This window comes from Lutjanus erythropterus, chromosome 20, assembly GCF_056507025.1.
Source record: "Lutjanus erythropterus isolate fLutEry1 chromosome 20, fLutEry1.hap2, whole genome shotgun sequence".
Classification (NCBI taxonomy): domain Eukaryota; kingdom Metazoa; phylum Chordata; class Actinopteri; order Lutjaniformes; family Lutjanidae; genus Lutjanus; species Lutjanus erythropterus.
Window position 1 is genome coordinate 26,465,223 of NC_139336.1, and position 26,141 is coordinate 26,491,363.

At 41.0% G+C, this 26,141-nt stretch overlaps 1 protein-coding gene across 4 annotated transcripts; it reads right to left on the bottom strand.

The window, feature by feature from the left end:
• Positions 1-373: 373 nt before the first annotated feature.
• On the bottom strand, positions 374-26,066 carry camsap1a (calmodulin regulated spectrin-associated protein 1a). Of its 4 annotated transcripts, XM_084745663.1 has the most exons (20): positions 25,530-26,066; positions 24,800-24,984; positions 16,151-16,413; positions 13,488-13,649; positions 13,325-13,405; positions 11,556-11,615; positions 10,305-10,446; positions 9,046-9,185; positions 8,844-8,940; positions 8,593-8,719; positions 7,951-8,033; positions 7,504-7,588; positions 4,829-7,046; positions 3,917-4,053; positions 2,751-2,959; positions 2,521-2,580; positions 2,105-2,192; positions 1,901-2,022; positions 1,370-1,488; positions 374-1,250 (listed from the first exon to the last, which is right to left on the bottom strand). In XM_084745663.1, exons 2-20 carry the CDS (start codon positions 24,981-24,983, stop codon positions 960-962), a joined length of 4,668 nt encoding a protein of 1,555 aa, XP_084601789.1. In that variant the 5' UTR covers position 24,984; positions 25,530-26,066; the 3' UTR covers positions 374-959. The 4 variants fall into 4 exon arrangements, with proteins under 4 accessions (XP_084601789.1, XP_084601791.1, XP_084601790.1 ...); XM_084745665.1 differs by lacking the exon at positions 11,556-11,615 and having other exon boundaries at positions 25,530-26,065; XM_084745664.1 differs by lacking the exon at positions 2,521-2,580 and having other exon boundaries at positions 25,530-26,065.
• Between the last annotated feature and the right edge of the window lie 75 nt (positions 26,067-26,141).

A 26,141-nucleotide genomic window follows, 5' to 3' on the forward strand; every position in this document is an offset into this window, starting at 1 on the left:
TAATGTTACTAAAATGCTTGCTAACTAGTTCACAAATCCACATCAATCATATGCTGACTGGTTACATGTGATAGTTAATGTCAGCAAAATACTTGATACCTAGCTAGATAATCCACATCAACCATTAGCTAGCCAGTTACATCTGATAGCTAATCTTAGCAAAAAGCTAGCTATAAAGCTAGCAAATCTATAGGCAATGTTTGCAAAACGCTAGCTAACTAGCTAGCTAATCTACAAAAATCATTAGTCATGCAGTTGGCTAGCGTTTTGCCAGATTTGCCAAATGCCAGATTTGAATGATTAAAAAATTGGCAAGTATATAAAATTAGCTTTCAAAATTGAGGAAAAAAGACGTTCTTGAGATAGTAATTAACCCGGTTACTTAAAAGAACCGCTCCTCTCATCCCTTGCACTGCTAACGCTAAACGCTAATGCGCCCGAGTTTATAAAATGTTGGGGCTTCAGTGCATCATGAGCAGGTTTAACATGGACAGGTTTATTGGTCTAACTCCACAATTCAGTGCTACACGCCATTTAAGATGTGACTGTATGTTGCTTTTACAGGTCCTCCCAGCAACACTTGTTTATCGCTGCTCCACGGGTACCAATCTTAATCAACTATTATTGGAGCACAGAGCGAAATGGGACAGGGCTAAGGAGGGGTCAACAAATGTAGGATGTACCCACAAACCGAAAGTGTGACATGCAGAGTAAAAAGCTAATAAGACAAAAAGAAAACAAACAAAAAAGCTTTAGAGCATTCAGCTGGCAGGTGTTTCATATTCTCGCACAGAACGACATCTCCATTAATAAGAACATCTAACCCTCCTGTCTAATCATGTCAGTCACATGATCACATGTCAGTCATCTCAGCGATTATTGGGTCCTGCCCAACAGTAGTGATAGAAGAGAAACTAAAACGAGTGTTTTCTTTATCCGTCTTCATCTTTTCATCTCTCTCACTTCCTCCGTGCGCTCCCTGGTCTCTTGACCTGCCACAGGTGATTGTGGATGGTCAGGGCGTCCACACTGACCGACACAGACTTGGCGGGGATGACGGTGAACTGCTTGCGGTCCGAGCTGTATTTGTAGAGCTTGTCGATCATCTTCCGGCTGATGGTGCGCGGTCCTGTGCCTGTGAACTTCACGATCTCCTCTGTGTCCGGCGAGTAAGAGTAAATGGCGCGGAACTGGCACCCACCGTCACGGAAGAGGATGATCAGGTGATTGGACTCACACTTTTCCAACTCCTGTGATCAATGACATGGATACAAAATGTAATTTCACTGATAGCTATACAGACATGGCTTCTATATATTCAGAATAAATAATCACCATCAATAAATTAATGGCAAGCGATCACACTGACCTCTAGAACAGCATTCTTCTGGGTCTCATTAACCCTTCCAGCCAGACAGCAGTGAGCGATGGCATTGACGATGATTGGCTTGTTGGACTTGGAGCTCGGCTCCTTGAAGAGTTTTGGACCTTTAGCAAACAAAACATAACAAAAACACTTAGCATCGGAAGTGACAGAAACATGACATGCTAATTTTTCACTTTTTCTGCTTGATGCTATGAAACCTTGTTGCCTCTGTCTGTAATTTAAGAAACTCTTTTGTCATCTTAGCCACAAACAAGGCTAATCATGTCTCTTTCTATTAAGAATTTTTGATTTCACGTTTGACATTTTTCTGTAAAACCTTCCCCTGACCTGAAAAAAGCTATTTTTGTCATCACAATGTTAAGTCTATGGGCAGGGCCAGCGAGAGAAACACCACTGCGCATCTTCAGTGGGTCGGTAAGTAAAAACAGACGCTAGGAATTTTTTTTGCTGTATGCAACCCTACCTTTGGCTCCAGTATCTAGCTCTTACAATACATCCATGATTTCTGCTCACCATTGTACTCTGTTGAAGTGATAGAAGAGGCTATAGAGCCGTTCTCCCAGTCTCTGTCCATGTTCCTGCTCGACGCCCTGCTCAGCGCAGGGAACAACTCCATCGAGCACACAGATCCGGCCCTGGCGGACACATATACATGTCAATCAAAATGCCAAAGGACGATCTCCTTCCCACTTAACACACGACGCAAAAAAGTCTCACCTCTGCGACTCTGCTCCTCCAGAGATGACACTGTCTGCCTCTGTCGCCAAAGAGAGTGTCGATCCTTGATGACTGCAGCCCAGATCAGCTGAAAATGAGACAGAAAGATTTAATAACTGTGCTAAACAAAATACTGCCCCACACTCATGCCACAAGGGATTTACTGTATTTTCACATGACACGCAACGAACTGTCCAAAATGTCCAAACTGATCATGTAATGTAAATATGAAGAGTTTACAATCAAGGGACAGAAGCTACACAACAGACAAAATGACAAAAGGATCATAAATAAGTAAGAATCAACCATTTAAAGAAAATTTATTCTCCTTGTATGTAATTCACGCTCACTGAACCTATTTTAAGGGGCTCTGTGTGGTTAATATCACATCATGCAGAGCAGGTTAGAAGGTTCACCTCCCCTGCAGGCTGCTGCTGAGCCCTTCGCTTTGAACATGGACACCTTCAGAGAATTACCTGCATTAAACACATGTACACACTCAGGATGATGATGAACGTACACAAGTAAACTAAACTGAAAATACACACAGACAGCCTGATGTAGACATGTAGATAAACACTAAGCTGACAAGACGTGGAACACCAGACATAAATGTAGGCTGTTTAAGTCATAAAGGTGTTCGTACGTGTGGTGTATCCTTTTGAGAGGCTGTTGGACTCTTCACGGTGCAGTGATTTAGGCCTGCTCCTGCGGGATTTAGTCCGTGGGCGAGGCTTGACCAGACCCTGCTCTTCCATCAATGCTTGCTGCTTCCTCCGCAGGTATTCCTGCTTAATAAGCTCTCGTCGCGCCTTCTCCTCCTCCTTACGAATACGCTCCTCTTCTGCCTTGCGCCTTGAAGAGAGGAAAGGAGAGTAAAGAAGACAGGGAGTTTTATTCATGTGCATGACAAAGATACACCCCTGCTTACATACCTGCAGACTTTGGCGCTGTTTACGCCTGATATTAACATGCAGCTGGTGCAATCCAATCAAAAGTGGACAGCTCTAAGTACAAGTATAAACACACCCATGACATCCAATCACTCAGACCACATTCGGAGGTAGTCTGGGCCACATATAAAGAGATATTCTTTTTGCAGTGTATGTGTCCTGGGTCACATACTCAACTAACATCCTGTAATTATATCATTTGTTTCACTGTAACGCTAATTACATGTTTTGGCTCTCTTAACGGCCAACATAAACAGCAGATGTCTGTGAACACACTGTGTGTTTCAGCTGATTTCACCACTGAACCAGTAACTGAAATATCCCCAAACTCCCTTTAAAAAATTGGACAGTTGCGCAGAGTTGTTGAGTGAGGAGAACTATTATATTAAATAATTTCTTTCCTTGTAAAAGACAGTCGGTTTATTGCAGCAACAGTGGTTCCTCCATGTCTGATGTGCATCTCACTTGTCAACATTAAACAGCTGTTTGAACACAGTTTCAAGTGTAAACAGTAACTAATTATAGGCTACTCTCCCAGACAAAACTGCATAATTTTGTGAGCTCTTGACTAAGGAGAAACTTCAGCAAATTCATGAATTCAGCAAATGTTATACAGTAATAAAGTCCTTTCTTTCTTTGTGCAAAAAACATTGTGTCCATTTTCCCCAGCATGTTAATGGCTACAACAATTCACATGGTCTTTGCCAATGGAAATAACGAACAAGTTTATTTGCATGCAGAGGAGGGAAGCGAGATCTGATCACAAATGGTTCTCGATGTCAATGTCAGGTGTGAACGGGGCCTTGGACAACACCTTGTCCTTATAATCAATTTGTGAGTGTGTGAAATGAAAACCCACCTGGCCTCATCACGTTTGGCCTCACTCTCAGCTTCTTGCTGTTGTTTGCGGAGTCTTATCTCTTCAGCTTTGCGTTGCTGTTTGAGGAGGAAGGCAGCACGACGCTTTGCCATTTCATCCTCTGCTTTTTCATCATCCTGGAAGACAACAACAACAGCAAAACAGGTGATCATAATTCACTCCATTTTCTTGTCAGAAAATCCTTATATAAAGAGTTTTGAGGGATCGGTTTTCAGCTATGGAGTTGATGCGATTAGCTGTCAACTATTAAATTAATTGGCAATTATTTTGACAATTGAATAATCAGTTTCAGTAATTTTTGAGTCAAAATTCTCTGATTTCAGCCTATTAAATGTAAATATCTTCTGGTTCCTTTACTCCTCTGAGACAGTAAACTGAATATCTTTAGGTTGTGGACAAAAAAAAAGACATTTGAGGGCATCGTCTTGGGCTTGAGTCTTTTTTCACCTTTTTCCTCACACTTTATAGACCGAACAACTAATTCATCAATCGAGAAGATAATCAACAGATTAACTGATTATGAAAAGAATCATTAGTTGCAGCCCTACAACTAATGGCAAGGTGAATCATAATCATAAGAAAATGTATTTGTTTTATGGTAACAGTGAGTTCCACCAATCTGAGACATTGCTGTTACACTGTCCTACTTCTCCATGACATCGTGAATAAAACACATTTTTCTTAAAACAAGGTTGATATTATACCGTCTTTGGTTTCTACAGGAGCATAAGCCATCGTTTCACAGTTTCATCACTCTTGGGAAGTCTATCTTGGATGTTTACGACAGTATGAATGTTGTGTTCAGTTTTTCAGTCTCTGTTAAGCTGTATTCAAAATCTAAATTTACACACAAACAAGCAAATATGCAAAAGCAGAAATCCTGAATTTTACCTTAAAGAAGAAGCCTAGCACATTTTTCTGCTCGCTTTCTGCTGTGAAGTCTGTAACATCTGCACTTCCATCCTCTGGTGGATCCTTAAGCTCTGATAGGTCGACCTCAATCAGCTGACCCTTGACTCTGGTGTTCTCATCTCCGCCCACGGTCTCTTTCCCTGAGTTGGCAACATTTTTCTCCTCTTGCTCTGCGGCCTGTGACAGAGACATCGATGTACTGGAGATGACTTGTGGGTCTTGTGATGGCGTTTTGTCCTCTTTGCTGCTGCGCTGGTTGAGGTCATCCTGGACCCGGAAGGTGGTGTTTCTCTGAAGGCTTCGCTCTGTCTTGTGGTCTCCGTCAGAATGAGTGTTAGACTTGTTCTTGCTGTTGTCTTTACTCTGTTTGCTGCGTTGGCTGGAGCTGAGCTTGGGAGGACGGCGAGCTGGGGCAGAGTTGCTGCCGCTGATGTCTACGAAGTGAACTGCGAAGGATCTGGAGTCTGAGGTAGCGGGTGCGGACTGCGTCGTCTCGGCGGGGGTTGTGCTCGGGCCTGATTCTGGTGATACCACGCGCTTCATCAGCAGGTCTTGCTGTAAAGAGAGCTGCATCATCTGTTGCTGGATGGAACTAATAGCTTCATTGAGCAGATCTATGGAGTGGGAACACTCGTTCAAGTCAGGTTCAGCCCCGCTATCCTGAGACCTGTTGTCTCTTTTCACCTGTCCTCCCTCTGTTTGACCTGCCTTTGTCTTCAGAGCATCGAGACAGGAGTCGTCCCTGCAAGACTGGGTCTTCACTCTACTCCGGTCAGCTAGTTCTGCAGATTCTGAGTGTTTCATAGGCAGGGGAAGTGTGTCGCTCTTCCCTCCACCCTTCTTCACGATGTTCAAGAATGCAGCTTTCCCGAGCTTTAGTCTCTGCCGCGCTGACAGGGTCTCCATCTTCTTCTTCTGATACTCAATAGCACGTCTTTGCTCCTCCAGCTGCATGTGAAGATGCAGCAGCTCTGAAGGCACAACCGAGGGACTCACCGACATACTCTTCGCCAACACAGAAATAGGCTCTTTCCCAATCCAGCCACAGGTGGGATCACTCCTCAGTTGCCACGGAGGGCAGGGTGTGACCTCAGAGCCGTCCGGCGTGGTCTTCTGAGAGCTGCTGGTGCTCGAGAATCCATCCCGGAGGCCGAGTTTAAGCAGCTTCCTCTCTGCAAAGCTGGTCATCTTGACGCTGGCACTGCCTGACGCGCTGCAGCTGCTCGCCCAGGAGATGGTGCTGAGGCAGGGGCTCGAGCGTCCGCTGAAGTCTTCCTTATCGTCCCGCTCAGTAACTTTCAAGTCTTCTCTCAGTTTGGCTGACTCACCCTCTATGAATTCACACAGCTCTCCCTCCTCAAAGTATTTTCCCCTTCCTCTTTTTACCACATCCATCTGATCGTCCTCCTCCTCATCTTCCTCAAGGTCTGCGATATCAGAGTCAGAGTCATGTCCTACGTCCAGTGAAGTGGAGTAAGGGCTGTGGTGCTCTGGCTCTCCTGACAAATGGAGGAAAAAGCCTTGAGGTTGTTTATTTCCGGACTGAGCGATGCCTGTTGACACCTCTGTGGGCGGCCTGACAGAGCTAGGGGCTGTTTCTACCACAGGTATGGGCATAAATGTGCTTCTGTTTGACTCAGCTGCAGAAACTTTCCTCTGTGTGCTTGGGATGCTGGTGGCTACTTTCCTACCTCTATAGTGATTCTCACCGCTCTCCTCCTCCTTGTTCAGGCTGATGCTCTTCTCTTTGGCTGGCTTAGGGATGGCGGGCATCAGAGGCTCCAGATAGTAGCTGTCCGCCTGGTGGTCGGGAGTAAAGGGAGTCACGTCAAGGCGGGGAGAGCAACGACTATTAGACACCTTTGAGGTGGAGATCACACTCTGGACTTCCAGCTCATCCTGCTCCATGTCACTCCCGAGACGACGTCGAGAAAATGCAGAAGGGTGGATCACAGCGACCAGCTCCTCCTCTTCTATTTCCTCCTCTTCGTCCTCTATGCGCATGTGACTGAGGAGGCTCTGGCCGCTGAGTCTGTGTTTAGACAGTTGAGGACCTGATCCCAGCATGTGTTTGGGGGTAATGCTCATTATGTTGGACGCCAAACTGTCTTTGCTGATGGAGCGAGCGAGGCTGATACTGTCTGCGTCTTCCTCCAGGGGACAATGCAGGGCGTATGGCACCGGCTGGGATAAAGGCCTGAACAGGAAAAGAAAAAGGAGTATGATTAATATGAGCTAAGGATAGAGAAACATGGAACAATTGCCAGAACATAGTGTTAGGTATGAAGGACAAAAAAATTGTATAAGCATAAATAAATAAAAGCAGAAATAAATAATGAAATGCATGAAAAATTAGATCCCATCACACTGATATAATGGATCTGGCTTTAGACTGAGCTGAGGTAGGCCCGCCTACCTAATTAACATTTTAATTACCAAAAATCAATTCAATTTTTTATTTATTTATGCTTTTAATTATTAATTTCTACATTTATAGACACTAGAAATCCGAGCTGAAAGCCCAGAGTTCCTCCATAACACTAACACCAGTGACATCACCGTGACATCACTGGATGCAGGGAGAACAACACTGACTGTACATCCACATGGGAAGTGTCAGATTTTCTCTTTAAGGTTGTAATCACACTGCTCACCTCGGTCTCCTCTCTGGCCAGGCCAGTATTGAGCCCTGATGCTGTCCGTCTGTATGTGTCACTGAGCTGGATCTGTTTCTCAGCTCTGGACAAAGCAAAAAAAATGATCTGTATTAGAAAAAGTTCTTCTCAAACATGCAACTTTAATGAATGACTTCAACAAACATAGAATATAAACCCCATAAAATCTGATATAAAAGAAGTGTACTACCTTGAAATGTTAGAAAAAAAAAAAAGTATATAAAAAGTGAAATATTTTGTTGAACAACTTATCAAGCAACTTCTTTTTTCACACAATTGGTGATTCAAATAAGCAAACACAACTTAGGTACATTTCACCTTCAAAGAACAATCAGAAAGCTCTTCCTGCTCTCTAACATCCCACTCCCTTTCGGTGTTTCAAGAACTTTGTGACTAAAGGAGGATGACTAATGTTTTTTGTATTACCTGAAGTGCTCTCCTCAGCCACTTTCTGTTGTCTCTGTCTCAGGGGCAGTAAAGAGTGAGATGGGCTTATTGAGCTCGCTTTACTGTTGCAAGGGAAAGACAGAGATGTTTTAGTTTTAAAGGTAAATCTGGTTTGATTTTAGTTAATGAAATGAAACATTTTCTCATAAAATTCTGATTTATGGACGTCTGTCCTGCCAGTGTAATGAAAAATAATACCCTCTAAGTCATCATATTGAAAAACCTTTTCAAAATAATGACTGTGTTTCTCAAAGCATTGAGTTAGTATTGCAAAATAATGACTTACTATCTCAAACTGAGAAACTTTCTCACTACTTTGGGAAACTAAGTCAATATTTTGAGATACTTTAGTTGTTATTTTAACATGCTAACATATTACATAAGTTTCTCATTTTGTATTATAATTTATAAAGACTTACAAGTTCTTTTTTAGGTCATCACATTGGCAGAAAAGGGCTTCCATACAACATAACACTAACGTATTGTGTTATTGTTAAGCACACAGGAATTACAGTATGAGTGCTGTGAGGATAGTCAAAGAAATACATTCAAGTCAGAATGTTAATTATGTACTTCTTCAGATTTAAATGCACTTCAGACGTGGTTGTCAGTAAAAAATACCTGAGATCAGGGCTTGGTGGCGTGCTCAAGGTGTCAGCAGAGTTTGATGATGTCATGAAACTACGTTTGGTGACGCTGGAGATGGGAACATGGGGTCGTGAACTCTTGGGCTGCAGCAGCAATCTCACTACAAACATGATAGAGGGAGATATTAACCATTAGAAGGGATCCTAAAACATATTACACCATTGTTTAAAAGAGCCATTAACAGTTCAATAAGTGTAAATATCAAAGTAAAGGCTGTCTTTTACCGTCTCTGATTTCCTGGAGGTCCCTGGGCTGCACGAACTCCGGCTTCACAGTCTCAAACCACCAGAAGAGCTCAGCAATGAAGACCATCACATTATTCTGCAAGACACAATGATTAAGTTGAGGGTCAAAAGAAAGCAATCACAATGTCGTTGGAGTGTGTTTTTAAAGTATTCTCTGATTGTTAAGTGTTTTCCGTCTCACCTTTAGTACCGGTGGAGAATACAACACGTCCTCAGGCTTCAGATAAAAGCATTTGTTCAGGTACTCATTAGAAAATTCCTTCAGTAGCTGGATGTTGTACACACTGTCTGCTATGGAGGGAACCTCCTTCAGACAGATATCTGCACACAACAGGACAACAGTGGTCAGTATGATTACTCTAATACTGTAAACTGTAACAGTTAAATGCTAGATGAAGACATATTTCTTATAGGAGACCTTAAAGGAATGTTTGGCATTTTGGGAAATCTGCTTTGCTTTTGCTCTCTTGTCAGAAATTTGATGAGAAGATCGAAACCACTTTCTGCATGTTAAGTATGAGGCGACAGCCAGCAGCAAAACTTCAAGTTAACAGCAAGTCTGTTTAGATTTGTATTAGTAAGTGAACTTTAGAGGTGCTACTAGGCTTGTTTGTTTACCTTATTTTTACAGTTACACAGGCTAGCTGTTTCCTCCACCTTCCAGTCTTAAAGCTAAGCTAAGCTAACACTCTCCCGGTTCTAGCTTCATATTTAGTATCCAGATATGGGGATGGTATCACTCTTCTAATCAAACTTTTGTTAAGAAAGAGAATAAGCATACTTCCCAAAATGTCAAACTATTCTTTTAGAACCTCTTCCACTTCTTCCCTCCTTACCATACCTTACTTCCCACCATTCGTGTAATTTTTAGGGGGGAGCAGGAAATATCATCAACAGTATGTGCAACATAGAAGTGGTGTACATCATCTGAAAACTGGGGACCTGAAAATTAATTTGAAGATCAGCTCCGTATCAACTTTTTATGGTCATCCAAAACACCACCTTAAGACACCAAAACCTCGAGGAACAGCATAGAAGATCCATTCTGTGATTTGACATTGAAAACCTTTGATGTTTTGAAGCAACAGTTGCATTTTTCAGTGATTGGATGGCAAGCATTTCTACTCTGGGGATTGCTCAGGAACCCCCTTACTGTCAATACAATTGGGACAGCCATCCATCCTCTAAATGCACCAGGTCTCTAGTTTGTTGTTGTAACATGTCATGAAGCTCTGATTATCCTAGAAGGCACAATAGGTCATTTTATACAGTGAGGTCAAGTTTAAAAAAAATGGTCTCACTGCAATGAAGTGGCTGATCAAAGATCCCTCTGTGGATTTGAAGAGGTTAAAGGATCATATAACCTCGGGCAACAGTGTAGTAGATTGTGAGAAACTTTAGTCTCTTGTAGCTTTCTTCAGCAGTCCAGTGTTATCATACCTTCCAATCTAATGAGTTCTGGGCAGTAGAAGTGGACCACAGCCAGCAGAGCTGTGCCGTCACACACGTCCTTCAACAGGTCATCCAACAGAGGGAAGTGCTGCAGTGTCCGACCTGACAGGTGATCTCTGCGGTAACGCACCTACACAACAAGAGAGGGCACAGCTTTAAACAGCACACAAATGTATCTAATCTGGACATTGACTCACATGCACACGTCACACACAGACAGAACAATTCTCAATTTGTAAATTGTTCTCTGGCTCTCTTTAACTCATATACTGTACAGTAGGTATCTGTAACTGGCCTCCAGTGCTTGCTGGTCTTTATTTAAAATTAAGCTGGAGCTTCGTGAAAGTCTTTCAGAGTAGCACTTTGTGCATCTGACCTGACAGGTGGTGCAATGTGTGCCTTCACTCGTCAGGACTGGCAAGGATTAATCATGTTCAGGTATGATCATTTAAAGGGATAGTTCGGATTATTTAATGTGGGGTTGTTTGAGGCACTTATCCATAGTCAGTGGTGGCAGCTTGGAGAAGCAGAGAGGGTCACCAGCACAGAGGATAAGCAAAGTTTGCTGTGGACTGGGCCAGCAACAAAATGTATTTTAGCCACTTACAAAAAAATCAAATATCGCTCTCTCCAAACCAACCAAACCCATTAATTTCACCTCACAGAACATGGTTGTCTGTTAGTTTGTGATATTGTGTGACTTTGATGAATCCAAACTAACCTTTTCAAACACCAGAGTCAGAACAAACTAATTGAAAAAGCAGCAGTAGACTAGCAACTCCTGTGTTCTGCAAGGTAAAATGACTGATTTTACTAATGGAGTTTGGTTGGTTTGTAGAGAGTGATGTTTATATATATGTACATTGGGAAAGTCTGTCTGATGGTAAAGTAAATCTGTGAAAATTTTCTAAATATAGCATACACAGAGAGAGGCTTTGATTTTTTTGTATGGACCTTGGTTTAGGTGGCTAAAATGCCCCTTCCTGGTGACCCTGTCCAAAGCAGTAAATAGCTTCTGTGCTGGTGTCCCTCTGCTTATATAAACTAGGGGTGTGTAGACCACCATCTACTGAAGGTACACTATACACTGTCTATTGATAAGAATGTCATACAACCCCAAATTAAATCGCCCAAACTGTCCTTTTAAATAAGACTAAGGTGAGGTATGTAGTTGGTGCATGTCAGAAATGATAAAAAGGTGGAAAAAAGTTCAGGATGAAATTAAGAAAAAGTCATTACCACGCGAGAGAACTCCACAGGCTCCAATAAGCAGTGGACCAGAGCATGCATTATATCAGGCTGGTGAGGGAAGAAAGAAATGATTGGTAATGATATGAGGCAAACCGTGACTGGACGAGTGGACGTTAAACACTGGACTCCAGACGGGTTGCTTTATGGCAACAGTGTGTTAGATCTGCCTTATTGCTGGATGAAAAGAAACGAGAAAGCGCAGCAGTGGTGTGTTGATGTTTTAGGGGGAGGGAAGGCGATGAATGTGAAAGTTCTGCAGAAAAGTGAAGGAATTGCTGAAGGGTTTCATGCAAAGCAAAAGCAAATGATAAAAGAAAAGTCTGAGGAGGTTGCTGTTTCATCCTTTGCCACTGAGGGGCACTGTGTCATCTTCACTGTATTTATACATCACTATATTCACTGTAAGATTGGATTTAATTCATATCAGGCTCTTTTGCTCTTATTTTTGATTTGGCTCCTTTTTGAGCTGACACACACACACACACACACACACACACACACACACACAACAAACAGACAGACATACTGTACACACACTCACAAAGGACGGGAGATTGCTAGCGGTTGCACTTACAGGTACAAGCTTCCAGTACCATTTGGAGGGAGACTAGTATCCAAGAGGCAGGGAGGGGAGGACAGTTGGGGAGACACAAAGAGGAAGAGCAGCAGACAAGTCAAGGGTCATGTACACTGACAAGGAATCAGATCCCCTGTTACCATGGAGACTGATCTGATTTTAAAGACAACTGGAAAGGGTTAGGCAGAGAGATTCGAGAATGTCTAGTTTTACAGAGAAGAGGCAAAGGAGGAAAGAGATGAGAGGCGTTTGTGTAGATTGTAATTAAAAGGTCATTGATTTCTCTTTGTTTTGTCACGTTATTTCAGACTAATACAAACACATTACTAAGGCAACAACAATGCATCTTTTCTGACTGGTTGATAGGAAACACAGCGAGTCAATACAAAGTTTTTCAAACTGTGAGGCATGCCTCCTCTGGGAGGCGTGGGGAGTGCGGAGTCACAACTCAGTCAGATATAAACGCACCAACATGACAATAATATCTTTAGATTCGGTGTGACTTACACTTCCTAAGGATATCATTATCTCTGATCTACAAAACAAATAAACATCCATAAATATGCTCACAAATCCTAGAAAAATTATTCTTTTTAAAACTCCAGAATAGGGCTGAAAGATGTACTTGCCGTACTTCTACATAAGTATGTTTTTGAATACAGAACTTTTACTTGTAACAGAGTATTTTCACACAGTGGTACTGCCACTTTTACTTAAGTACGAGATCTGAGCACTTAAGTTCAGTGCAGTTAAACTCCATTAATATTAATGTCTTTTGTTGCGCTCATTACTTTTTGACAGTACTTTGACAGGATGACATGTCCCGTCAACATGGTTCCTATACTCCTGGACCACAGACATTCATCTATTTTTGCTCTGTGTCAAAACCCTGTGGACATTAAAAGCCAAAACCTGTGATCAGAGAGTGATGTTAGGTGCTCATCAGATCACTGTGCATGCATGATCTGATGACTGCACCTACAGACCTGACAGTCAATGCACCCAGTGAAGAAATGATGCATGTGTGTAAAATCGAGGCCAGAAGGACAATAAACAAAGGCAACAACATCACTAAAAAAAGATGCTATTCAACAGAGAGGAAGTTTCTTTCTGAGGTAGTGAGAGAAACAGACAAGGTGTGAGATGAGGGAATAAAACAAAGAGACACACAGCGTGTTACCTTCTGGTGACTCGGTGACTCCAGCAGATGCTGCTTCATTTTCAGCTCTTTTTCCATGATCTCCCTCATCTTTATCATCACCTGCAGCGACAAAGAGACTGTAGCTCAAGACAGGCTGACAAATTCACAAATGCAAACATTAAAACATGTGTCTGGTTCTTACCTTGTTGATCCAAAATATCATTGCGTCTTCCAGGTCAAAAGGCAGCTCCTTGGAGGCACTGAAGTTGGAAAACCGCTTGACACTGGACACCACCTTCTCTATGCTGATCATCTCCACTATGTAAGCCATCATCAGGGCATCGATGAGGTGGATGTGGGAGCTCTGGAAGAACAACGATTTTTAGTTGTCTTTGGACGTTCATTCAGAAACACAATCATGGATTTGGCAAGCATTAAAATGACATTTCCTGCCCCATGTCATGATTATCAATCTCTGCATTAAGAAGACAATGGTCTGTTTATGATTTGATTGATTAGATTATTTATCACCGCAGAAATAATACAGGTAAGTAAAATACCCACAGTCTTTACATATTTTAAACCTTGATGACAACCAACTGTAAAGCTCTTCCAAATAGACTTGCCAATATATTAATTGTGACTTATTAAATCATAAATTCATTAACAGTAAATCACACATATAAGTCCAATTTTTCCTGCCGGAGTACCATTTATCCTTAGACGAATGTGTTTTACTTTGATTTATTGACAAATTCCATCTGTGACCCCTGATCTTTAACATATTTTGTAAGTCATCCTCAGATTCAGCCATTAAAACTTTATATTGCATACAATTATTTTACTGCATTGTTGATAGCAGTACGTACAGTATGTGTGCTTTTCTGCTGGAAGTGGAGACAAAGCTGATTTTACAATCAAAAGAGTTAAGAGATGCTCCTTCACTGAGTTGCCATGGAAACAGGGCAGAACTTCCTGCCAGAAACACGCAGAGTTCTAACAGCAAAATCCTTCTCAGCCAACACGTGAGACTCTATGTCAGTACTGTATGACTCACACACTGTTTTATTGGTACAAGAAGGCCAGAGGTAAGCTAAAGCTGTACGAAACGAAAGTGTGTGTCTGGCACATGAATTTCTTTTTACATAAAATATAAAGGAAATGTTAGACGTCAACAAATCAACTCATTCTCAAATACTTGTTAAGAAGACAGAATAGACAGTTGATTAATGATTGTCAAAGAATCTATTGCACGTAATGTTGGTCTGAGAGAGTCTTCAGTGAACCTAAAATGAATCTTTGCAGCTCAGAACCAAGGTTACATCCATAAATTGACACCTAAACACAGCTGAAACTGCTTTTTCTCCACAAGCTTGTTTTCACACCTGTGGGATATGACTAATGCCTCCAAATAGGGGGTTCATATATTAAATGACAAATGCTGAACCTTTGTTTCATTTTGCCTCATGAATAATTTAGTTACACTCTCTAAAACCTGAAAAACACTCGCTTCCACTGGTGCATTATTTATTCAAATACTACTGGCTCATATTTGGCTGTGGAAAGTAAAGACAGCTTTTTACCAGATGGCAAGTGTGGGTTGCCAGTTTGGTGGGTTATACTACTAGAGAGAATGTACTCCAACTTACAGAAAAAAACAATTGTAATTGATTTTTTGCCACCTGGGCAATGGAGCAAGCTGTAAACTAAATACCAACATATTATCACCCTATAAAAATGTTATAGCGAACACTGCCTATTATACATCCAGCAGAGACAGAGCAACATTAACATTTATTTGGAGTTGTGTGTCTAATCACTTGATGAATGTAAGTCCAATAGCTTCTCTCCTTTTCACTCAAGAGAGAAATAATGGGCTCTTCAGCTGCTAAATGTGTCACTTTTTTCATCAGCCTGTTTCAGACTTTATCAATATACCGTTTGGTGCAGAGAAAATAGACAAACAGCTGTATCCTGGAAACAATAATAAATGTTTGCCCTGTATCAACAAAAAAAATAAATTCAGAAAAAAATGCTTGTCTACAATGTAACAACTGTAAGAGCATTATAACAACCTAGAAATGAAGGATAGGAACATTTAACCTTTGAATGTCTCTTTTACAACTAGACATTGTGCAAAAAAGAGTTTGGGCTTTTCAGATGCAATTAATAAAAACATCTATTAATGTTAACGCAAAGAATGCCAAAGGCTTTTAAAAAAGCATAGAAAAAGCTATGACTGCAATGAGTTGGACCTAGAGAGACTGTAAAGAGAGAGTAGTAGTTTAATCAGGTTTTTATGTATAGAAACAGGCAGCAATCAAATTTGCTTTTGGCATTAGGACCAGTGTTTTACAGCTGTTACAGATTCATCTCAAAACTTTACAGAGGAGCCAAAGCCCTGCTGAATTTCTGAAACAATGACTGAGGTTCCTTGAATCTGTACAGCATGGTTATATTTATCCTAGGTATGGTTCAATACCACTTTTCCATGTCTGATTAAAATACTGCAACCTCGAGCACCTGCCGATACCAATACCAATCTGAGACAAGCCTTTTTTCCTCTCTTAATAAGCTGTTAACAAATCAGTGCTTGGGTGTGGTGAGAAATATTAGATCTCTGTAAATAATATTATAACGAGTACGGTCTAGACCTTCTCTACATGAAAAGTGCCCTAATATAACTTCTTTTATCATCTGGTGCTAAATAAATAAAACTGAATTGACTTGACGCTTATTATTTTATTATAAGAATCATAAATTAATGTGCACACATGTCAAATATAGCTAATGCACAGATTACAGGCTGGGCTATAGCAAAACTTAATGTTGGTCTGTAACTAGACATAAAGTTAAACTACCCACCATCTTGATGGGAGCCGAGCTGAGGTCCAGATCAGAGACAGGCGTGTTGTCTGTCTGCAGGACGTAGATGCCTTTCCTGGACAGGGCCTGGATGACAGACTGGTGGCTCTGGAGCGAGGCAGCCTGCTCCGCGTGGAGGATGAGCCCACACACCCGGCAGTAGAGCTCTCCAGACAGCAGCAGGCGGATGATGGGGGGCTTGATGTGTTCCTGCTCATACTGGTCGGTGTAGAAGGGGTCCCGCAGGTCTGCAGGGATATGATCTGTAAAGAATGACAAGCAGACATGGGTTATTAATTTTTACTTGATGAGTGAGGTGTTTTACTCATTAAAGTTGTATTAAGTCACAAATCACACCATGCAGCCACATTCAAACTATTTTTGCGCAGACACGTGTTCACCAATTCCTCGCCATGTTATGTAACAGAGAAGCTCCCAGGACACAGACTTTCAAGGTATTAGACTGTCTAAGAAGACACCAGTGTATGAGGAGAGCGCTGAGACAAAGTCAATGGTTAAACAGCGTGCCAGGCAGCAGCGCTGAAGGCCTATAGGTGGACCAGAGGCTTTTTAAGCCAATGAGCTAACAGGACTTAGTGGTGACAGTTAAGCTGATGGTGTTGTCCCAGCCAGCCTGGTGTTTTCCTGCTCGTGGACACAGACATGGGGCAGCTATTTTTATATGCCTTGGACATGTTAATCCACAGTTAAGGCCTGAAGCACTCACGAAATTTAGCATCCAGCACTTTCTGGGCAGATTTGGGCAGGAATAAACAGGGTGAGTGTTGTGTTCTGAGAGAGTTAGCAACTTTGATTATGCATACAGGGACAGAAAAACAGCTGAAACTGAAATTATGGGGCTGGTTTTCCAAACTTAAGCTTCACTTAGTAGTTTTGTCCATCACTATCAGTTGGTAGTAGTAGCTTCATTAAATTTAACTAACTGTAGATTAACTGTGGAAATATTAGATTTTTCATTAGAGAATTTTATTTTTGATGGTATATTTTGTGGTTATGGCTGACACTGGGTCAGGATCAGCAAAAAGAAAAAGGGATGGTAATAGAGCACAGGTGAAAACACCTCAGTCGGTCATCTTGGCCCTGTAATATGTCTATTTTATTTATATAATACATTGTGAGACATGGTGTTAACTGAATTATGACATTAAATTTTACGTTGGCCTTGCTACTGAGCTATATCTTGCTGTTGTCTTATTATTATGGAGACATAACATTACTAGGGAATGGTGATAACTTTAGCTTTCTCAACAAAATTACTATTATAGAGCAACCAAATCTGTTGTAGACGTATATGTAACCTAGGACTGTGAGTGCTAAAAAAGTTTACTTTGTTTCATCATCATCGTCATCATATTATAGTTATCAATCATATGCAGCCACAAATAGATACATTACCTCACTGCTATGACTTCTGCAAACAGCTGTGTTTAAAAAGGAAAGCCAGATCAAGATCTTTACAATTTCATCTGGCTGAGATGATCTGTCCACAGTGGACTCCAAAATCAACACAAACACTGAGAAAAGCCAGCTTCAAAATGCCCACATTTAAAAAGAAGATAAATGATGACACTTGCATCAATATTCAACCACTTAACAATACCATCTCCTGTCATTTTGCTTCACATTAGAAGACAGCTGACTGAGATGAACTGGCAAAACAAGACATCCATTAGTGGGAAAAACACACACACACACACACACACACACACATAGCAGGCTCAGATGAGAGCTACACCACACTGTGAAAACCTCAGCTGTGTCTTTCACAACAGACTGCTTGCTTGGCACAGTGCACCTACAGTATCCATCTCACTCTCTGCTGTTGTGTGGCGCTGCCATATGGACCCGAGAGTCTCAGCTCATGTGAGAAATCGCTCATTGTTTCTTTCAGGCTCCGTGTTCATCTGCCTCATTTGTGTTTCTGTTAACAAAAGCAAATCTTTCACGTCTTCCGGCAGATTTACAAACACATCTCTTTTTACCCTGACACTTCCTCAGCCTCAGCTGTCCCAGAATGCCCCCTCATCCTCCCCGGTTGCCGTGGAGACGGTGGTGGTGGGGGGTGCCAGCATGGCCGGAGGTGGGGGCTGGGTTGCTGTCCCATCGCCTCCTCACCAGGGCCTGCTCATTGGATCGTTTTATGGTCCCTGACATCAGGAGGCATGCGTGTGTGTGTGTGTGTCTGTCTGTGAGTGTGTGTGAGTGGCGTGAAGAATTGGAGGGGAGGCGGGAGCTGCTCTCTAATCCTAGCTGCTAATACTACTTAGATATTTATTATCCACCTGATCCATGCATTAAAGCCCACACTGGTGTGCATGTGTGTGTGTGTGTGTGTGTGTGTGTGTGTGTGAAATTGAGAGGAGGGGGTGCAGGGAAAGTCTTTGTCTCTGTTCTTTCAGAGGTCAGATTGATCAGCAGAGATCTTGCTGACAGTCAGTGCAGGGCTGTCAGACTCTGCAGCCTCTGCAGGGAAAAGACACCACTATTCTCTCCAGTAAGAAGGCTTACTGGAGGATCCTCCACAACACAGTATGTTGGGGAAACATGGCCTTTAAGCTGATGCATCCTGTAGGCACACTTGGATGTCTGACTGTGGTGCTTTAACAAGCTTAATTCACATACGGCTCATATCCACTGACACTCAATGTAAAGAAATATTTTCATACATTTTTTATGCTCTCACTCACATCATGGTGTGTGTTCATGTTTGATTTATGGCACTAGAGATGAAATAGCGTGAAAATATCATATCACATAATGAACAAGATGATCACTGTTATCAGTACTATCATAATATTGTTAAAATTGTCAAAAAGTACTGATACAGTAAAATCATTTCACCAGTTTTATCTTGAAAACCTCTCAATTATTTGAAATGGCATCAGGTCTTTTGTGATGTCGCAAAACAAACCTACATTGCGTGATGCATCTGGGTGACTGTTGCTAACTTTGTTTCATACTGGACAATATTCACTGTAAGCTCGCAGTTTTAACAGTACTTAAAATTTGAAATGGTAATATTATTTGATGGGAATTTTATCACAATTTATCATGAAACATAGTCATTTTATCCCTAAATTGCACTGGTGCTTCATTGCATGATGTGCTACAATTACTTTACATACACAGCCAATAGTATGTTGAGGACATCTGCAGCTCTGCAAAGAGTGTTTACATCCATATAATTTGAACCAACGTTATGTGTTTGCAGATATATTGGTACTGGTGTACAATGAACATCAGCCAATAAGTTTATCCATTAATCATGAACTATTTTGAGAATTAGTTTATGTAATTTTTCAAGAAAAAAAAAAAAATCAGATTTCAGCTTCTTAAATGTGAATATTTTTTGTTTCATTAGTCCTCTATGACAGTAAACTGAATATCTTGAATGGTCAGGAGCTATTGGATTTATTTTTTTTCATTAAGAGTTTTTATGTTTTTATGCTTATATATGCATATATGTACGTATTATGTGTATATGAATGTGTATGCATGATTATATGTTTATGCACGTTTCATAATTTAGGCTACCATTTTGCAATTGTCCCTAAGGTGGCTTATGTTTTTTTTATTTTCTGATCTATATCTGGAAAGCACTTTGTGGTTATTGCTTGGAAAGTGCTCCATAAATAACATTATTATTTTTATATTTATTACTGATTCCAGAGTTGCATTAAACATTAATTCTAAAGCATAATTTGGTAAAGAGGAAAGTTTGGTGACTTTGGCTGGTGAAGTTCTCAGCAATAAACTAAGCTAAATAAATAAATCTAATTTCTCTGGTTTGTAGTAATAACACTTCAAAAAGCTTTGGAGGTTTCTCCGAAGGCCATCAATGAAACTCCCATGAGTCTAAACAAACAGGCTGTGTTGAACGAAGACGACACAAGCCTTCAGGTCCAATCCCATTAAACACTTAAACATGTGACTGGCTGTGCTGACTTTCACACCACACACACACACACACACACACACACACACACACACACACACAAACACAAAACACACTCCTCCCTGTACTGCTGTGAGGGTTGGTTCGCACTCTAATCTAATAAGTGTTTTGGTTCTTCTGACCTCCACACCGACTATCAATGAACAGGGATTTTATCACAGAAAACAAACACACTGTAAAACAGACACACTGTATTTCAACATGAGATATTGGAGGACACACACTGATAGTTTTTTCGGTTGTTTATTTTAGATGTTATAAGACTCATATGGCATTAAAACTTTTTAAGTAGTCATAATTGCAATTCTGGATTCGGTACATCAGGGGGATTTTGGCTAAATGCTGCACAGTCTCAGTTATTTGCATTACTACCATGATTTAAGCCTACTATATTCTCAGGATTATCATAAATTTAAGTGTGATATATTATCTAAATATTTAATATATTCATTAGCTGTGATCATTTAGCTGCCTTACAGTTTTGTAGTCTGTTAACGAGTTAGTTCTTCTCTGAACCTAAACTCCACATCTGCTTTGGCAATCCATCATTGTGATGGTAACACAGAATACGCAAGCATTCATCTGTAATGCATGAGAGAGGATACCCACAAAACAAAAAGTTGAGGAGAATCTTAAAGCAAGGTTCAACAGTAAGGATTGCCAGATGGCCACTAGTGACTACACTGACAAACTGGCAAGAAATTGGCCTTTAATTGCTATCAGTGACAAAAACTTTTTAACATAGAAAAATTAAGGACAGCGAAAAAAAAAAAAGAAATATTACATTTGTGATATAAAAATATTGTTAGAGTCAGAGCTTGAACCAGACAACATTACACGTGCGTTGGTGCATTTACTGTCGTGGATACATTTATCTGTGAAAGAGAACTCGTTAACTCATTTGACTATGAGGTGAAAAGTTCAGCTAACCTGTCAACATCACGAATGAATGTCCAAATTGATTCAATTGATTGTCCTGTGTAATTGTAAACTAAATACCTTTGAGTTTTGGACTGTTGGTCGTACACAACAAGCAATCTGAAGAAGCTACCGTAGGCTTCAGGAAACTGTGAAGGACATTTTTCATTACTTTCTCAACTGGTCTACAAAATGTGAGAAACTAATTGGCAGATAAGATAGAAGATAAAAAGGGACTAACTTAAAGGTTAAAAAGTTAAAAACAAGGATTATGTACATATAAGAATACTATATACAAATCAGCCTTACACAGCATTAAGATGACTAAGCAAAAAGTCACTCAAAGTGACTCAACAAGAAGGACTGTTAAATTGATAGTTTTCTTCAATACACAGGAGGGCTGTGAAAGGTAAATGACAGTCTTAGTAAGATCACTGGGTTCGACATTAGCCATGGCCTGCTGGCTCAAAAGGCGGACTATGAAATAATAAAATGAAAGTTTAGGGGTGGATGGAAGCAGGAGTTTAACTGGCTAGAGTACGATACTTCTAACATACTGCAGTGTGTGCTGCCATTTTCCTCAACTAGCTGAAAGGTGTAGCTCGTTTCTTCAATGGAAAAAATGCCTTCAGGAAACACTGCATCACAATTCATGGGAAAAATGGACAACACAAATGTCCCAGTTAAGAAAAGCTTGCCTGTTCTGTCTTGTTTTTATGTAAGTTTACATTTGGGCCATCAAAAATGTACTTTGACCAACAAATTGAGGGGGTTGGTGTCATTAGTGTATATTCCTGGGATAGATAGAAATTCATAGCGTTAATTGTTCATTATATTACACTGGTACCTGTACTGTGCCATGCCTACTATGTCAACTTGTTAAAGGTGGTAGTACTGTCCATTCTATGCAAAAAAAAAGAGTTAAGATAGTGAAGATAGTGTAGTTAGTACAAGAACTCTCTGTTTTCTCTTGTTGTACAGGGCTCCTAAGTGTCCCTGGCACAGTGACGTAAGGAAGAGCCAATCAGATTAAGAAAGGCAGGAAGCGTGACGGGGGAAAGGGTGATGGTTTGGTGTTTATTATGGGCATCTGATCTTTGCCCTGGAACAGCACGGTGTTGGGTAACAGAGAGGTAAAGCTTTGACCACCAAGACAGAGCTCAGGGTATTTCCAACATCAAGGTGAAGCATAAAATTGCTCCAACTGGTAGGAGATAAATGTGATATCAAATAAATATTCTTTACTTTCATTTGTATGCCATCCTTACTGATCGGTTGCTGTTTAACTCACTGCACATTATTTTGAATTCTAGGGTTTCGTTTTCCCCAATTCAGAGTCAATTTCCTGAGTCATCATCCACTGCTACACAGGAGATAGCAGTGCAGGGCAGGAAACACTTTAACTACAGTGCATCTGTCTCTTAAAATGGATATGATGACAAAGACTTTTCCTTCACTCAGTGACTCTCTGCCTCTGTGTCTCCTTCCAATGCCTCATTGTCAAACTGATAATAAAATCACAGAGACTCGCAGGCTTGCATGAACAGCACCACTGACCTCCTGCTCACACTCTCCAGAGAGCAGTCAGCGAGTGACACAAAAACCCACATTCAAGGGGTAATTTACAGTCATTTGCTTACAGCCTGGTGATGTGGGGCAATCATTTTTAATGTTTAAGTAGACCCCGTCAGAGCTGCCGAGGCTAGTGACCTGTGTATAAAAGACTTTGGCTGATCATGAGATGTCAGCCGAAGTCCTTACTCACAAGCATGAAGGTCTGGACTGCTGCTATGCTGTGATGGTATGAAAATCTTGTTTGCAGAAACTTTGTTTACATTATTGACAGTGGAAAGAACTGCACAACAAAGCAAACAACAATCTGACTGATGCTGAATCAATGAGTGTGACGACTAAATCCGTCACTGTAAACAGGCTGGTTGTCAAAACATCCATATTTGGGAACTGAGGTTGTAGATATAACATAATACTGATATAAACCACATTATGACTATACTATTTCTAAATCCCTTAATGCATAATCATAGTTCAAGCATCTGACTACATTATAAACTGTGATCAAGTAAACAGAAGATGTTTAAAATGGTGAGGAAGATGAAGGGGTTAGCTGAAGATAAAAACTAGTGTACCTAAATGACTTTGTCTGAGTTTATGTTCCCATTCTTAGATTCTGATTTATTTTGCTTTTTTAAATAATTTAGTTTATATGCACTTATATTATCCTTGTCATTTGTTATTTAATTTAATCATTTATTTCCTTTATTTTGAAAAAGTATCCTTTCCTTTTTGTGATGCTTACACTGATAAGGGTACAATCCTTCTACTGTTACATTATCTGTTTTATATTTATGGATGTACATGAATATCATTTTGCAGTTGTCTCAGATGAATGAAAATGTGCACTGCCACGACAATATACCATATATATAATATTCCTTGGCTCAATAAAACTGATTTGAAATAGCACCAAACTGATGTTAATAGCCTGGTTTTCCTGTAGTATTTTATAACAGAGGTCACCACTACACACACTTTTAAAAACTAAAACATTAAGTTGTAAAGATACGTAAAGATCCGGGTGGCTTACTCATGGATAGTTGTTTAGTACATCAGCTAGTAATACCAGTATGGTGCAATAATGATCATTTTCACTATCAATCAATCTACTGTTTGCTTTGCTGATTTTGGACTATAAAATGTCTAAAAACAGGCACCCAAATATATTCAGTGTACTATAACATAAGACACAGAAAAGCAGCAAATCCTCACATGTAAGAAGCTCTGATTTGCTTGTTGAAAAAAGATTTGAATGACCAACTGTGGCAAAATAGTTGTCAGTTCTTTTGTTTATCGACTATTGCAGTATATACTGCAGTATAACCATTTGTGGGGGGATGAGGGGAGATGCCATCCATCTTTTTAGCTAATAAATGCATCCTGCTTGTTAAACTGCCATCACCCCTCACCATCCCCTAGGAGTGGAGAGAGTACAGGGGCAGAAGATTTTTTCAGTTAAACATGTCGGTCTAGAGTTAGGGTTAAGGTTTACCTGACTGACTCTATGGCCCCAACCATGGCTCTGAAATATCAGTAGTCTAACTATGCTGTGTATTGATAAAACCATGGTGCTGTCCATGGTGCTGAAGTGTGTGTGTTTGCTAGTGGTTTTGTCGTAAGTGGCAAGTGAACGAAATGAACCGGGCTGCATATAAGAACCAATTTTCTCATCACTACGGTGCTCCCACTGGGTCACCCCCCAGTAAAAATAAAGAGATTGCCTGCCGTGTATTACTGTAACAAAAGAGGTTTGACTCTTAAAAATGTCAGTGTCTGTCCCCGCTGTTGTTATTTTGTCCTTTGCTTAACTTATAAAGGTGTGTTGTTTTTGTTATTCTCCAAGACAGCGTGCCAGAAGCGGAACCAGTGCAATTACTGAGGCTATATTAACAGGATTTGCATCTAGCAGATGCAGCTACAGTATAGAGTCTATATTGCACAAATACCATAGACCATAACATGCAGCTGCTAATATCTTATCAGGATATATAATATATATTTACCTTCTATTAGTGAACCACTCTTGGGCTACATAGTTCGACTGACTTAGTTCTGTTCATGCACATTAGATGTTTGCGCCCACAAATAAATAAATAAATCCAAAATACACTATAATATGATTGCCACAAGAAACATGACTCAACGTGTCAACAGCAAGAGGACAACAGAGTCAGCCTTACCTATACCATAAGCTTTGGCAAACAGCCAGCGGAGATTTGCGTCTATTTTGGCTCTTGCAGAGTCGTAGAGCTCCAGCGGTACGATCTGAGCCTCCATACCTCCACCTCTTTCTCCTCCTCCTGCATCATCTGCTGCTGCTCTCCTCCAGGTGCTGTCCCTGCCAGCACTCACCTCCACATCCATCCTGCACAGGAACAGACACGATTACTGCATTACATCATCCACATGAGGAACAACAAGCAGGGCCTGGCTCACCACTGACAGCAGCACCTGCTCTGGAGATGATCTGAAACACCACACATACAGTAAACTCACCTTGTTTAACCTGCATGTGTCTCTGCTGTCAGTCACCATGATATAAGCCATGATTATGGATGTACGCACTTTTAAATGTCACCCAGACATAATTTATTTGCATGCTGTTTGAACTGATGATGGGATGAAAGGGAAATGAAACAGAAAAGATGCACTTTTAGACATGAATGAGAGCTGCTTTGGGATTATTTGCTACCAAAAAAAAAAAAAAAACAGAAATAAAACACTAGCATCGTTGACAGCTCTTGCCAGGTATATTCTAGCTTGATCCAGTCGAGGCTGCCCAGGCTGACTGATCGATGAATGACCTGCCACTAACCTAGGTTCAATATATTAACCGTTAGCTCGGTTAGCTAGCTTAAACTGCGCACACACACCCAGACATTTAAGCCGACAAACACGACAAATACCCACCTCTAAGAGTGCATTTGGTCCTCTCCTCGGCTTTACGTTAGAGAAGGATGTATGTGAGGTTAAAACATGCTGGTCTGTCTTCCTCAGCTAGCGGTGAAATAACAGAGGACTCCTCCCAGCCCGGGCGACACAAATCTCCGGCCTCTCTCAGGATAAAGCTGCGGCTGCTGGCGTCTGACGGTCGTTAATCCAATAATAAAAAATCTGTTTGGCAACCATCCGGGAGTGTGTTTTCGAGGAAATTATGAATGTCGAAAAGCTCGCTGGTTCATGCCGAGGCTGTCATCGGCTCACAGAGAGGAGCAGCGGGTCTAACGGTGGTGTCCGGTCAGTCCTGTTGTCGGAGCCTGTCTCTATGGGGACGACTGTTATCTTCTGTCAGCGCCGCTGCTGCGCCGCCGCTCACCTGCAGGGGGCGCTGCACGTCTGAGACACGGAGACACAGGTGAGGGCGCTGACCTGGCTGGACTTGACTGACGCTGCAACACTGGAACTGAGCAACGGTGGAAAGACTACTGAAAATCACATGCATACTAGAACTGTAACATCACTAAGGTACAATTACAAGTAAAAGTACAAAGTATTTGTCTCAAAAACTACCAAACCCCTTCT